Here is a 16,195-nt window from a genome sequence, read left to right on the forward strand (position 1 = left end):
AGGTGGATGTACTGATTTCTAGGGAATGTTGTCTCTGTTAGAGCAGAAGCTGAGATTTTAGGGTTCTGTGACCAGCTCTGACCCTGACTCACTTTATTTAGGCCAGTCACTTAAGCCAGAAACTTCCAAAGTGGCCTCTGATTCTTGGATGCTTCAATTTTTGGGTGTCCAGCTGTAAATCTCTTAAGGGGCCTGATCTTCAGAAATTGAGCACCCAAAAGTCCAGATGAAGTCAGTAGGAGCAGTGAGGGCCAAGCAACTCTGAAAATCAGAGCCCAACATGTCTTGAGCTGGACATCCAAGATCAGGGGCCGTTTCTGTAATGTTGGCTCTTAAGTCTTTGGGGCCTCAGTTTCCCCATCTGTAAAATGGGTATTGTGCCAGTCTACCACACAACTGTGTTTGTAATTATGAAGCTTAATTCATATTTGTAAAGTAGTTAGAGATGCTGGGCTGAAAAGAGTGCACAGTATTATCAGCAGTAACAGCCTAATACCACTGGACTATAATAAAGCACTAACAAGATCCTTCTAGAATTCACAAGATAATAGTTTGGAGGCAGGGGAAAGGAAATGAGTAGCCTGAAAATATAGGCTGAATCTTTTCTATTTCTTTCCACAGTAAGACAGGCCCAGGGGAACACATGGGGCTTGGATGAACTGCATGCTGTTGACAGTATAAGTATATCTGCTTCAAACCAAAGAGGGGTGTGTGGGGTGGGGAGCAAGATGTCTTACTAGACATATCCCAGCTTATGATTTCTAAGGGCTGTTTTGTTCAGCCAGTGGTGTCTGTTTCTGCTGACTCATGGTATCCTGAGCAAGCACACAGACAAAATGTTTCCTAATGCCCCTTGCTGAGGAGTGACCTTGCACTCAGACTACCTTTGATTGGGAAGAAATAGAAAAAGAAACCGGGCGGAGGGGGGGGAGGAGAGGATGATAGGGAAGAGTGCAATCAATTGCCAAAACCACAGGAGCGGGGGAGGCGAGAGGGAGAGTGACATTAGGGTGAGCCAGAATTAGAAGCGCCTCTGTACGGGGACCCCATTTCTACCGTGTTAATAATTCATACCAGCTCTGACTTTTCTTCCCAACAAACAGGAAACAGCTTGTTAGTAAGGACATTTTTTTCCCCTTTGCTTTCTCTGCCCTGAGTTGAGCCCCTGGTGGCTAGTGCAGAGGTGGAAAGGGATGTGGGAAAGGGCAGAAAGGATGCAAGTTATGCTGCCCCATCCTTCCCACCCCTCACCTGTCTCTCTTCCCTAGTACCATCACTTTAAGGAGAAGGCAAGACACATTCCTATGAGGATGAAACTTCTCAAATGTGTCACGTAGTTGCTGACATCTCACCAGAATCTTTTCCTGTGTACATGGCCATTTCCGAATTTCTCCTCAGAATGTTTGTTTAACATGAAAACAAATAAGAAGGCAATTTCTCCTCTGTCTCCAGCTGTGCAGCTCAGGTTTGCTTGCTTGCTTTTAGGAAGCAAGTGAGGCTCTTATAACTACAAGGTAATTCACAGATGCACCTACCAGACAGGGTTTTCCGGGGGTTGTATTTTGCCCCCATCCTTGCAGTAGAGTTGGATGGAAAATGGTAAGTATCTTCCCACAAGTTGGAAGGAAAGGAAGAAAGCTTTGGGGTTTTTGTTTGTTTTTTTCCCCACCAAAAAAACTTGCAGATATTTTCCAGGTTTTTCCCCCAATGGAAAAACTGGATAACTTTAAGAAAAGGACAATTTTCCACTGAAATTTTCATTTAGGGGAGAAAGGCCTTTTTCATAAAAAGTTTTTGAATGAAAAAAAATCCAGCCAGCAGAGCACGCACATGCACTGCACACAGCCCTGGCTTCCATGTAATAATTTGTGAGCAACTTTGTCTTTCCAAACCGATAATCCCATCACAGTCTGATAAAGCCTCAGTCCCTTCCATGGCCTCATTATCCACCTAACCCAGCCAGAGATAGGAGAAAGGACAGCACCACCATGCTCTAATTCTGTAACCTCACCCAATTCCCTGCCCTCAAACACTCCCCCTTGCCTTTAAGAGCATCTGAGATGATACCAACATAACAATTTTGTTGAAGATTTCAGAAGTCTGATAGCTTAGACTCATTTTCTTCCAAAAAATCTTGTGGTGCTAATCCTGGCATACATCATGTGTGTATGATAAATGAGGGAGGGAGGGTTAGCTCGTGCAGAAGTCTGAAACTGGTCTATGGAGAGCTGGCGGGTCATATGGTACTGGATCTTTGTTTCCAGCTGCTAAAATGCATTACATTAACTAGAAGGTTGCACACTTTGGTGCTTCTGTAGACCGAGCTCACTGCACACACCGGGGCTCCTTGCATCGCTCTATCCCCTCCACACCCCAAGCTTCCTGTGTATCACCCTCCCATCCCCATCGTCTATTTCAGGAACTCTGCAACCTCTGTCACCTCCTCCCCCAGGCTCTGTGCACTCCCTTTCCCCCATCATAGGGGTTCTGTGCCCCCCACCCATTTCCCCCTTTTACTTTCTGTCTGGGAGATAAGAGTCTAATGCGGACATGCTGAATGACTATGGACAAAGATGAAATGGGGGGTATTGTGATGGAAGATGTTCATGGCTGCCATGAACCAGCTCTTTGCTCTCTAGACAGTTTCAGAGCTGGTTAAAGATAATGGGTGTGCTAAACAGATGCTAGGGGCTGTGTCATTTCCCCCATCCCCCCATCCCCATTTTGGAAGCAATTGGATGCAGCATTTGAAAGTTATTGCATTACATCCAGCCAATGAGAAAAATGCCATCAAGTTGAGCTTAGGGGTTCACTTCATGCAACCAAAAATAAATTACTTACCTAATATTCCTCCTGTTAACCAACTGTAGTTTCCATCAGTTTGTTACGTGACCAAAAAAAAGAGCTGAGTGGATTTATGTCTGTTAATGGGAGAGGATATGCCCATGATACATTTTTCTGTCAATAGGTACCCCACTCTGGAAATGTTTGAAAATCCCTGATGTAGTGGTTATAGTAGGAAGCTGGATTTAAGAATTTGTATTGACTCACCACCTGGCACTGGGATGGTCACTGACCCTCCCTGCCTCAGTTTCCCCCCATAAAATGAGGAGTGATCCTAACCTGCTGTACAAGGGGGAGGGAAGACTTATTTAGGTAAGGATGGGGATCCCACTCTGCTAGCATTTATTTGGTGCTCAAAAGTTTGCCAGCAGTTTTAGATTTGTATGAAGACCATTCCCTGACCCCGGGAGCTTAGGGTCTAAATAGATAGCATACAGAAGAAAATATTGTTATTAAATACACAGAGCCAGAATCTGAACTCAGTTACACTGAAGTAAATCCAAAGTAATCCCACTGTTTTACCTCAGCCCAGTGTAACAACCAGAATCTGCCTCACTGTGTGTGGGGGTGGTTGCCAATTCTATCAAGTTTAATAGTCGCAGAAGAGTTGTTTGATATATGCAATGTTATAGGATGGAGATTGGGTAGCACATAACCCCCATTCCACAGCGTATGCTGTGCACTCTCTAGTGAAGTGCTGTCATTCCTATTATAAACCCTAATATAAAGGGCCTTTAACTCAAGTGACTTGAAATCAGATTTGGCTGAAACTTTGCAATGGAGCTGTCAACCCAGATCAGTTGGTTGCCAGTTTTTTCTTTTGTTTCCCCCTGACTGACTAGCCTTTTGTTTGCTGACTCTCCCCTCCCTAACCCTCTCTTTTAACATCTAGAGAAGCAGGTGGTTTTAAGACTGGATCAGGGCAAAAACAAAACAAAAATGCTAAAAGTGGAAGTAAGTGACCACTTTTATAGGTGGCTGAGCTGACAAGTAGCTAGCAGTGCAGAAAGTGATGGTACTGCGTCAGGGCTAGGATCCTGGCCCTTGCAATTTAAGGCTGTAAATGTAGGATTTAGCTATACCGATGTAAGCATCTTTATAGTGCTATAACTGAACTGAGTTATACAACTTCAGCTAGATCAGTTTCTAAAACAATATAGTTAAGATAGTCCAAAAACAAGTAAGTAAGGTAAGACTTTAAAGATGTCTTGCGCTGGACTCAATACATGGCTCAGGATCGCAGAATTTCACTTGGCTGGCACTACTAGGTCATGCTTTCTGACCTGATTCAGAATGGTGGTATGAGACCCAGTCCCAGTTCGTATTGGTTTAGCTACTTCTGTTTCAGGCATGTGTTTTGATCAAATGTACTTTTAAAAGGGGCAATGATTTGAAGACTATAGGTCTTTCAAGTCTTCTAGCACTATCCAATACTTGATGGTTCAAAAAAAGAAGTAAATATGCCCATGATGCACTTGGATGAATTGGGCAACTTTGTACAGGGGGTGGGTGGAAATACTGCAGAATTATTTGTTTAGTATGAGAGAGGTTCACCACATATACGTGTTAGATTACTTTCAAGCTTCCAGATGTCTCTGTTGTTGAGTTATACTGCTTGCCAGCTGTTAGAAATAATCTCTGTAAATCAATTATAGCTGTTTCACCCATCTCTTCCCTCCCAAATGTGTGAAGAGCAAAAACTAATTGTCAGTGAAATATTTCCATTTCTCTGGGAATTCCATCCTGACCACTGTTAGGTTATCAGTTTATGTCCTGAACCATGAGATTTAGTTACCTACAAATGTTATTTTTGGTTATAAAAACCACCTTGTGCTTTCTGAAATTCAGATACAACATTTCAACTTATAAGTCAAAAGCAAGAATAAAAATATTTAAACAGGCTGTTTTAAAATAATATTTAAGCAACTGGTGTATATTCATATTTTTTATTTATCTTTTGAAAAAAAGTCCATTAATCAAAGCCAGCTGAAGGTAGTAGAATAGTTTTTGATGTAAGGATCTCTGAATTTGGTATTTGTTAACTAGTCACATTTTCTAAGATTGTCCTACATAGAGCTGAGCAAATACCTGATTTTTCAGTTCAGGGGCTGAATTAAAACGATAAAAAACATTCAAACCAAAACTGATTAATTTTTGTTGCCCAAATGAAAAAAAAATTCATTTGGGGCCAAATTAAATATTTCCTTGGATCTGAAATGAAATTTGTTGTTGTGTTTTGGGGTGTTTTATACCTGTTTTTCAAAACTAAATGTTTCAAAATGAAAAGTCAAAACATTTCATTTCAAAATGGATGAAACCACCCATTTCAGTGTTTTTTGAAATTTAAGAATTTATTTTGGCTGATTTCACCCCAAATTTGTGAATAGTTTTGGTGCCCCAGAGACTGCATATTTTGGCAAATTTAGTATTTACCAAAAAAATTAAAATAAAGATGGCTAGCTAAACCTTCATTGCAGAAGTCGCTTATCTGCAACTCTGATGCTGAATTGGAATCCCCTAGTCTCACAATTCCCATTTTGGGGGGGTAGGATGAGGAACTCAGATAAAGGAAAGTCAAGCCCAAACTTGTTACTAAAAACCAAAGCTTCTCCTGGGCATTTCAAGCTTCAACAACAAAGAGAGAAAGTTGGAGTTTTTGTTTTAAATTCTGAAGTTAATGTTTGGGAAAGGGGACAGATTGATTTCCCCTGCAACCAAAGTTCTCAGTTTTCTCCACAGAAGAGGGATTGCACAGGCAATGGCAGTTCAGACTTCCTCCTTCACCAATCTACCTCACACCTGATTGGGGGTGGGGGAGGAGAACCATTTGTATGAATGATGGAGTTCAAGTTCCATGGCCCAATTCAGTGTTTTGCTCTCTCGGTTGAGATTGCCAATTGTGTTACCAGTTATGGTCGATTTTTTGTGATCTCTGCCTGCTAGGAACTGGCCTGAGACAAACTTATTCCACAAAGGCCACCCAGTGCTAACAACTGTTGGGTGTTCACTATTGACCTGCACCAGGTCTGAACCAGTGGTCTAGAGAGGGAAGTCCCCATAATCCAGTATTCCAGTCTTCCAACTTTCTCCACCATGCATTGTTATAATCCTCCGCAATTAGGGTTTTATAATGAAAGTGCTAAGAGAACCTTCATCAGAATGGAGGTCGGAGGCCTTATTCTAATTACAGGTATATGACACCAGAAGCCAAATTCATCCCTGGTGTATTTACATTGAGGCCAATGGAGTTTTATTTTGCCCTACTTACCATGTTACTAGATGCACGATTAATGTGAGGCTCCATACCCAACTCGGGGGGGAGGGCGGAACAAAGATCTGCGTTAGGACCTAGCAAAGGCAAATCACTCCTTTGCCCCTGAAAGGGGACAGAAAATAAAAGGAATAAGGTTTGGGTGCCTGTAGTACACAGCTGCTGTGAAGAGCACTTGGGGTTGGCAGAATATTAGTGGTGATAGGGCCTCTAATCCTAGGATTAATCTGGGGAACTCGGCTAAGCGTAAAGAGGAGAAACAGAACATCAAATGCACTGGAATGATAATTTCTGCTTTATCCTGCAGCCTCCTAGACAAACAAATCCAACTTTGTGCTTCAAAGAAAAACAATAACCAACTATATTAAATATAATACCTCTCTCCATGCTTGTGAGCATATGTGTGAGAGACAGAATGTTGTTATGGGCGCTGTTTGTTTAAACCTTTGCACAGCAGGAACGGACACGGTAAATACACAGGCTGATTCATTAGTGCTCATGACCATCTGCTCCTCAGAGCTTGGAGCAGAGGCTGAGCTCCGACTCCACAGGTCGGGTCAGAATGGGGTTTGACAGCAGTGAGGTTAGAGATTTACACATCTCCTGTGGCTGTTGGGTGTCAATCTTCTCAGTGATGGATAGGTTGCTTGCATTGGGGGCGGGAGGAAAGAGGACTGAAAGACACACGATTCATCAGAGCACTACTTGATAGAATAGAATGTGCTTTTGTAATATCTGCTGCTCCTTGTGCACTAATTGCATGAAATAGAGTAATGACGTGCAATGAATAATGTCTACAGTTGCCTTTGCAAGATCTGAATAAAATTTGATTCTAACTTAAGCACTTTGTTGCTGTCCTAGGCAAAACAGAGACTTTGTAGACTAATCAGCTAATCTTTAAGATGGAAATCAAAGGCAGGGTCATATGGCACCCTACTAGAAGCATAAGGAGCTCTCAAGCGTGTCATAAGGTCCTTAAGACACCTGAAGTGCAATCAGGATGGGCTAGTGGTGTTAAGGAGGGGAGGAAGATTGCAACCTGGAAGGATTGGGGATGAATTCAAGCTGCAGTTATCTAGCCACCCAATATCCACTGGAGGAGAGGAGGAAATTGCATGCAGACTTCCAGCTGTGCCCACCTCTGAAATTGCCCCAAACTAAAAAAAACTTAAAGGCCACAGAAATTCTAATTCCTCTCAGTGATATTTTTCCTGCAAAACGTAAGTGTTTCCTACCAAAACCTCCAGATGTGTTCCTGATAAACCAAGAATCTTAGATTATTATAGCTATCAATCAATAAAAAGTCCCTTTGCAACTTGCTTTAATTAGTCCCTCTTTTAATTTAGAGCATTATCTTTACCTGCTTCCATAAACAGGCTCTGATCCTGAGCCTTGTGTGTGTCAGATTTGCCTATCTGCTGTCAGTTGTCACCAGCCTTCACTACTCTTTTCCTCTGGGCTTGAGCCTGAGAGGGGCCAAGCACCCACAATTCCCATTAGCTTCAGCAGGAATGATGGGTGCTGAGTACCTCATGGAATCAGGCCCGAATATGGAAACACTGCCAAACCTCTTTTCTTGCTGTCAGTCTTTTGTCACTTTGCCTATGGCCTTATCGTGTTCACTTTGAAATCAACTGGAGTTTTGCCACCGACTTACAAAGGAGCAAAGTCAGATTCTTTCTAAACCTGCAGTTGATGTCAGCCGCAGTAGGTGTGACTGAAATGCCTTTCATCCTAGTCCCTCTGTACCACTGGTGTTTGCAATACTTGCAACAAAATCTGAACACCCCCTGCCCCCCCGAAATCTGAGGTTCTTGCTTTGTGTGTGTTGGTGTTGTAACACCGGTCTTGATTGGGGTGGGGGAGATCTACAGAACACTGAGGTTTGTTTCATTATTTGTCAGACAAATGTATTTTCATTTAAAATTGTCCTATTTTCTAACAAAATCTTTCAGTTGTTAAAATTCAAAATTTTATTTCAAGGACCAATTTTAGTATCAAAATGTGATTTTGTATTGAGGCAAAATCTTCCATTTGTATTGGTCGAATTTCTTTACTATTATAGTACTTATTTTGTACCAAGCAAAATTTATGCCCCCATAAGATGGCCATGTTGACAATAATCCTAGCAATCTGACCCCGGAAGCAAGACCATTACACCTGCACGAGGTTCCATTGACTCCAGTCACATTGTGTGTGCAGCACAAGGGCCCAAGCAAATCAGACTGCAGGAACAGGACCGTAATTAATATTTCACAGTAAAAGTGGGGTGGTACTAAAATTTGTATTTGTCACAGCCCAGCTCAGAACGTGTTTGATAATATCGTATTTTTCCCCCAACTAGGCTGTTAGTGGTTTTCTCTTGTTTTTTTCCTGGCATGGAGATCCACAGAGGGCTACATTTGTATTTTTGTGCAGCTTTCATTGTTCACAACAGATGTCTAGCTTATTTAAAACGTTCAGCATCTTAATGGTTAATAAGTAATTTCACGTACAAAAATATATATATACACACTTCATGCTATAATACACAAGTGGTTTATCTGGCAGAAAAGCAAAACAACTTCTCATCTTCATTAAGGGCCAAATTCTGCTTATATAAAAGTCAATTGCAAAATTTCCACTGACTTTACTGGAAGCAGGGTCAGGTCCTAGAAACTAACTGATTTTGTAGAGTTGTAGGGCTTTTTCATTTTGCGTCCAGATTTTTTTTTATACCTTCCATCTCCCTTCACCCCAGTTGAATAACCAGTCCAGCTCCAGTGTCTTGTATTTATATTCTTTTATCTTGCCAGACTTTAATCTCTTTTCTCAGCTAGCCTCTCAATAAACCGGTAACTGGTTCTCTGACCTTCATGCCCTTACTCCTCTTGGTATTTCAATTCCTAAGCAGTTTCGTGTCTGATGCACAAGGTCATCTGCCTATCGCTCACTAACTTGGATCATGTTCCCTCTTGATGGCTATGGTCTGAGGACTCAATTCTGCAAGTTGTTGAGCACCATCAACTCTAGTGCACTAAGCACCTCTTAGAGTTACTCAGCACCTTGCAGGATCAGACCATAAATGATGTTTTCAGCCCCAGGGGGTAATTTTTAGAGATGGATCCCAAACCCAAACCCTGGAACCAAACACCCTTACATTTGAGGTAAATATTTATCAGGCTTTGAACATTGCAGCAGGCTCCATCTCTTCACTCGGCTGAAGCAAAACCTTGGCTCTGAACTCACCTGGACTTTGGGGAGGTTCAGATCTGGATTTGAACAAAGTTACCTTAACCCATTTCTAGGCAGTTCATGCTCTCAAACAGATATTCTAGATATAATAGCACAAGAGTGCTTCTAATTGGTCAATGTAAAAACTGTACTCAGATTAGGCTACTGCAGTTTGCTTTCCCACTTTGGGGTGAGGTCTCACAAGCTAAGCAGGACTGGTATCATCATTACACAACAGAAAAAATAAGTGACCAAAATACAGCATGCAAAAAGAATAGGAAAATGGAAACATCAGATTGCCATGAGAATAATCAAACCAGCTCATTTAAACCTTTTATATTGAAAGTGTAAATATCTTGCATCTTCTAAACAATCTGCCTAGGGTCTCCTTGCATGCATGAGGGAACAGATACTGAAATAATACCTGAAATTGTTTCAATAGCACTTTTTAACTGATCTTCCCAGAACCAACAAAGGAACCAAAGGATAGCCATCTGCTTCTGCTCTCCCCCTCCTCCATATTGAGCTGCAACCCCCCTACCATTTGGAAATTTATTGAGCATCTCAAGAAACAGAACATCTTAATGAGCTTAAAAAACCCCCCCCCCCCCACACCACCACCACAAAGAGTTCATTACAGGAGAGGAAGGGAGAGGGTCACTACCTTTGTGACCTGCTTGATGACTATTGTGAGGTTGTACCCAGCTAGTGGTGAGTCAACTCATACAGAGTGCCCCTCTCATGGCTGGGTATGACATAGCAATTCTCCCCTCTCTAGCAGCCCCTACAGACAGTCACTGTAGCCCTGTGGTGGTCTGCCTCTTTTCATGATTCAGCCCTCCAGCCAGATTGCAATTTAGTCCAACCCTTTGAGTTTGACAGACGTCCAACAGAAATAAATGTCTAATCCTTGCATCCAGTCTGCCACCATCAATCCTGAGTCCTGTGGTCCATATGCCCTTTTCTCAGGCCCCTCAAAAGTCTTTGTCCCCTTATATCAGGAACTTCACACCACCTTCCCCAGTGGCTGGTAGGAGAATCCAGGCCTGCCCTCTTCATTGGGTTCCAGTCCAGAGACCCTAAGACAAGAGGTCAAGGCTCACCCCACCAAACTGCTTACTGCCATCTCTTTTTCCTGCTAAGTCGTTCCCTGGGCTCTCTTCACCCTGCAAGAGTCATCTTGTTCCCTCTACGCCCCTTCCTACCTTACCACCAGGAGAGTGACTACAGAGTTGCTTCCCTGCCCCACTGCAGGGCCCTTCTCTTTTAAAACTTCCTCTGTTTGGATCACTCAGCTCCTCCCCATCTGGGTTTCATCATTAATTAGCCCTGACCCACCCTCCAGGTGCAACCAGGTGGACTAATTGTCCTCTACAGCCCACATTAACCCTGTCATCACCTGGGTGGGGTAGGTACCCATCACTCCAACCTCCATCTTTTCGCATGTTCACTTTTCTTTAAACTATGTCTGCACGTGTCCTGTTACAGCATTTAATGTGCAATTAATAAACCTTATTGTATCTTGTACAGCTAGACTGGGCCATGCACTGGGTACCCATTATGGGGCATAAGGTGAAATATGGACCTCCTTAACACCCCTGCGTGGGCTATGCAGACTTTGGGTTCAGATGTGTAGGAGTAAGCAGGCTACGCATCCACTACTCCCCTCCCTTCAGAACAGATATGTGGGATGTGGGTAGAGCCTTGCTCCTTTTCCTCCTGCCCCAAACACACCAGCCCACACCTGAGCCAGCGAGATGGGTGTCCTAATTTGCTGCTACCCTATCCCAGCAGTAAATTGCAGCCCCTTAAAAGGAGAAGGAAGCAGGAAGAGAATGGTGCCTGTCAGAGGCCCCTTTCTTTCCTTGTAGTGCTCCAGGGGCAAGACTGTTGTGTGTCACTCCATGCAAAATGCTTATACCGTGTATGTTTCTGTTTTGCAGTGATTTCATTGGTGCTGTTTTTGCATATAGTGTTTTCTCTTGCATTGTCCATATCCCTTATTATGTTTTGACTGTGATGTTTTCCCCATGATGTTTGTCCCCTGTGTGAACCTGCCTAGTCACTACTTAGAAAAGAAGCCTCTCCAGGGAAAACCCAGAGGAAAGTGACCCTCTGAGGCCTAGTCTACACTGAAAAGGCTTTCTAGTAAAGCTGCAGCAGAAAACCTTGCCAGTGCAGATACAACTTTCTGGGCAAAAGAGGGCTTTTGTCAGCGCTGCTTATAGAGATTCCCTGAATGAAATAAACCATGCTGGCAAAATCTTGTTTGTTTTAAAAAAAAAAAAAAAAAAAAAAAAGTATAACTTGTGTCTGCAATAGGCATTTGCTAGTGTAGAAATGTTGTTAAAACAAACATCCCTAAAGGATATTAGTAAGCAGACAAAAGTTTCTAGTGTAGACCTGGCCTTAGTGGCACTTTTCCTTCTTATATGGCTTACCCTTGTGTTAAGAGGCACTTTGCTAGTGTTTGTGCCATCTTTCAGATGGGAGGCAAAACCAAGGTACCAGCACTATTCCCTTTCTGTTTGTCCCAGTAAGATAAACGAGCTGTCCTAAACTCATAGACTTTAAGGCCAGAAGGGACCATTGGGATCATCTAGTCTGATCTCCTGCATATTGAGGTGCTGTGGTCTGCACCGAACCCATAACCTCTGGCTGAGTTATGGAAGTCTTCAAATCACGATTTAAAACATCAGGTTACAGGGAATCCACCATTTACTCTACTTTAAACCAGCAAGTGTCATGGTTTCATGATGATTAAGTTGTGAGCGTACTGCAGCAGAACAATGCCATAAGTTGTGTCAACATGTGAGAATGACCCAATGCTAAATTTCTCTTACAGTTTCAGTTGGATGTGGGTTTCTTTATTTTCATATACTGCTGCTGTGTAGAGCTGCAGGTGTTGTTAAAAGGCAATAAAATCATGAGCCCCTTTTGTTTTAAAAATTAGCTGAAGTGTCAGTTTAATATCAAATGTCTTATACCAGGAGAAGAGTTTGCTAATCTGATAATTTTGCTCCATCTCCATCTACTACTGTCCTTCTGTGGTTGCAGGGGCCTCTGGTTCTTTAACACTGCTGTATTAAACCAATATTACTAAAGTTACAAAGTCAAGCACTCAAAAGTTAAGAAATGCCAGAATTAAGGTTGCCCATGCAATGTGAATTCAACTCCCTTGGGCACATGTGTTATGACACAGTCTTTAATTACACAGGCAATCTTAATTCTGGCATTGCCTAACTGCTGAGTGCAACCGTAATAATGTTCCTTTATTGTAGGTTGTGGGTGAGGTTTCCTATATTTTTAAAAACAAACTGAATAAACAAATTCCAACACGTGACATCACTGACACCCACACAGTTCATCAGCAGGGCTGAAGTCTTTAGTTCCACTGCACAGACCTTTGCTATTTGAGCTAATGGAGTCTATGCTAGCAGAGGATTCTCATCCACTCTGTGGGCCAGCACTATGGGGGATGAAACGCACACTTTGCCAGTGAGTTTCAGAGATATTTGCTGACAGCAGAGGAATGTTGGGTTTCCTCCCTGGCTCTGGAAGGGAATGTGCTCTAGTGGGCATAGACCCCAGTGCCTGCCCATTCCCACCCAAGCTTGACCCTTTCTGCTCCATCCCCTCCATCTTGTCCCTTCCCAACCTCTGGCTCCTTGTCTAGGTCCCCGTCTCCACTCCTCAGGCTTCTCATCCCAGTCTCCGTGCTCAGCCAGTCCTAGTCTCTCTCTCCAGTTTTATGTCTCAATCCCAATCCTCCCTCTCCCCACTCCACCCAGTTCCACTCTTCCTGCCCTGTCAGTCCAAGTTCTCCTTTCCCAGCTCCTCAGCTGATATGTCTCTCCTCTCCTACAGTCTCGGTCTCATCCAGTCTCAGCCAGCATTTTAACATGGGCAAAACACCCACCTTCTCTCTTAGCCTCATCTTGAAAATGGCTGAACCATTTTGTCTGAAATTTCTGGAAAATTTCAGCCTGAGAGATACCCAGCATGTCCAATTTCATCCTGAAGGGTTAAAATTTGGTAACGTTATAAGCAACTGAAAATAGGATGTTGTCACAGGAAGTGTGGGCAGCCTGAATATTAGGTGGGACTCTCAGCCCCACGTTTAACACCACTAAGGCTTGCCTTCTTCTCTTATTGTTCATCTTCAGGAGAACCCGTACCTGTGCAGCGACGAGTGTGATGCTTCCACCCCTGACCTGGCCCACCCACCAAAGCTGATGTTCGACAAAGAGGATGAAGGGCTGGTCACCTACTGGCAGAGTGTGACCTGGAGCCGCTACCCAGAACCCCTGCTGGCTAACATCACACTTTTCTGGAACAAGAGCATTGAGCTGACAGATGACATTGTGGTGACCTTTGAGTACGGACGCCCCACCATCATGATGCTGGAGAAGTCCCTGGACAATGGGAGGACTTGGCACCCATACCAGTACTACGCAGATGACTGCATGGAAGCCTTTGGCATGCCAGCCCGGCGGGTCAGAGACCTCTCTAGCACCAGTGCCAACAGGATCATCTGCACAGAGGAGTACTCCCGCTGGGTGGGCTCCAAGAAGGAGAAGAACGTGCGTTTGGAGGTGAGGGATCGCTTTGCCATCTTTGCTGGCCAGGACTTCAGGAACATGGACAACCTGTACACCAGGCTAGAGAGCGCCAAAGGCTTGAAGGACTTCTTCACCATGACTGACCTGCGGATGAGGTTGCTGAGACCGGCACTTGGGGGCACCTATGTGCAGAGGGAGAACCTGTACAAATACTTCTATGCTGTCTCCAACATTGAAGTCACCGCCAGGTAACAGTTACTATATCTATTTTGCTCTCTCTTCTTGGAGGGATGGGGAAGGGGACCTTGTGTTAATATTAGGAAGAACCAAACTATATGCGTTTTTTGACCTATCAGATCATCAACTTAATATTTCTCCCCTTCCTCTCCACTTTCCCAATTCAAGACAATATCAGCATTTGAGCAGATGGGTGGCATGTCCTGTAACAGGATTACACATGAGCCTCCTGAAGGAAGTGCGAGTCTGCCATGAAGATTTGCTGAGTCCCCGCACTCAAACACAATAGCTAATCTAGTGGCAAGAGCAGGGGATTAAGGGTTGGGAAGTGAGTGTTCTGAATTCTATTCCCAGCTCTGCCACTGACTTGCTCTTTGTCCTGGGCCAAGTCACTCAGCTCCCCTGTTTCTCCACTGCCCCTCACCAATAAAATGGGGGTATTAATATTATTAGAGTGTTTTGAGGTTTAATTAACATTATAAAACACTTTGAAATGAAAATCAGCATAGACGTGCAGGAGGCTCTCTGGGTATGCAGACATAGTCTTTCCTTCACCCTAACCAGAGGGATGGCATAAAATATGCCAAAAAGTTGATCATCTTCACCCTGGAACAAGGGATGCCTCTGAATATTGATTGGGTAAGTCTGAGTTAGCTCAACAGCTTCCTCCAACCCCTTGACCGATCTCCCTTCTTGCTAGCACTGCTGCTCTTCTTCCCATCAAACTATCTGACCCCAAACCCATTAAGCGGCGCAGTCTATCAGGTAGCACAGTCGGTTGTTGGGAAAGGCCAAACACCCACTCAGATGTGACCAGAGATTTAACAGTGTTAATTCAAGGGATCACAAATAAGAGATTCATCTCCCGGGCTAGAGGCCTGGAATAGCATCCACTGGAAATCTACTTTGCCCTGCTGCTCTATGCACACAAATCTTCCTGTAACACCTCAGTCCTGACCTTCATTACCCATTATAGTCCCGAGCACCGACACAGCTCTACCAATTCACCTCAGGCCTGACACCTACTCCGCTGCTATTCCAACCTTTGGCCTCTCCCGTGGGAGACGTACAGACACACAGGATGACAGTCTTTGCTCTGAAAACCTCACTAAGGTTGTCTAAGATGATGAGTGACATATGAAGGTTCGGAGGGAGGGATACTAGGCTCCAATCATTGAACGCCATTTAATTTATGATGCAAGTCAAGATTTGAACCTGGCTCTTCAGAGGTGATGGTCTAGCTCACTGAGCCCCATTCCCAGGCTGTCAATGGTTCAGTCACATGGGGCCTTTGTGAAGTTTAATCCCACTAGCAATTTTTTTCCCCTTAGTTTCAGTGCTTATTTCTCTGTGCAATGCCATATGTTACATTATGACATCAACTGAAAAAGCAAAGTAAGGTGGAAAAGCGCCAAGCTGGCTAATTTCCCATCCAGCTTGTGTGAGACTTGCAAGCAGGAGGGAAAAAATCCCACCCAACTAGCAAGGCTCTCAACAATCACCAGAGTGGCAGAAGAGCATCTTGTAGCATTTCCAAACTGCTTGCTGCTAAGATTTGCAAGTAGAAATGTTTGGGAGGTGCCACCGTGGCTGGGTTTTCTGAATTCATGCCAAGAAAAACGAAAGAGTCCCTCTCTTTGGTGGGGGGAGGGGAACAGGGCGATGCAGGGAGCACAGTATGTGCACTGTATTAGGGGAGAAGTTTGGCTACCAGATTCATAGCTGCCCTGATTCAGCAATGGGCTGCCAGTTTATTAGCAGGGGCTCCCACAAAAAAGTTTTCCCCTTTAGCTGCCAATGCAGCCAGGTAACCACATATGTTTCTGCTCACAGGGAGAAACTGTGAGAGGCTAGGGAACCTACGTGTCTGTTTTCCCCTTTCAACAAAGATACGTTCTCAGAACTATAACCCAGGACGCAGGCAGCATCACTTGGGACAGACTTTGAGAGCGTCCTTGCTGGACACAATCCATTCTGTTCCAAAGGCAAAATAAATAAATAAAAATCTGCCCTTCAGAAGTATTATTGTGAGCCTCTGGCAGGGATGACTGAGCAATGTCCAGTGAGC

The 16,195-nt window shown here is 43.8% G+C and overlaps 1 protein-coding gene across 4 annotated transcripts in view; it reads left to right on the forward strand.

Annotated features, from left to right (window-relative positions):
• The window catches only part of NTNG2 (netrin G2), a 71,195-nt gene that overhangs the window by 17,898 nt on the left and 37,102 nt on the right, over positions 1–16,195 (forward strand). For all 4 annotated transcript variants that reach the window (XM_032779436.2, XM_032779427.2, XM_032779455.2 and 1 more), the window contains one exon: positions 13,495–14,138. In XM_032779436.2, the coding sequence (XP_032635327.1) occupies positions 13,495–14,138 (644 nt within the window). The remainder of the gene's footprint in view (positions 1–13,494; positions 14,139–16,195) is intronic.

This window comes from Chelonoidis abingdonii, chromosome 24 (assembly GCF_003597395.2).
Source record: "Chelonoidis abingdonii isolate Lonesome George chromosome 24, CheloAbing_2.0, whole genome shotgun sequence".
Lineage (NCBI taxonomy): Eukaryota > Metazoa > Chordata > Testudines > Testudinidae > Chelonoidis > Chelonoidis abingdonii.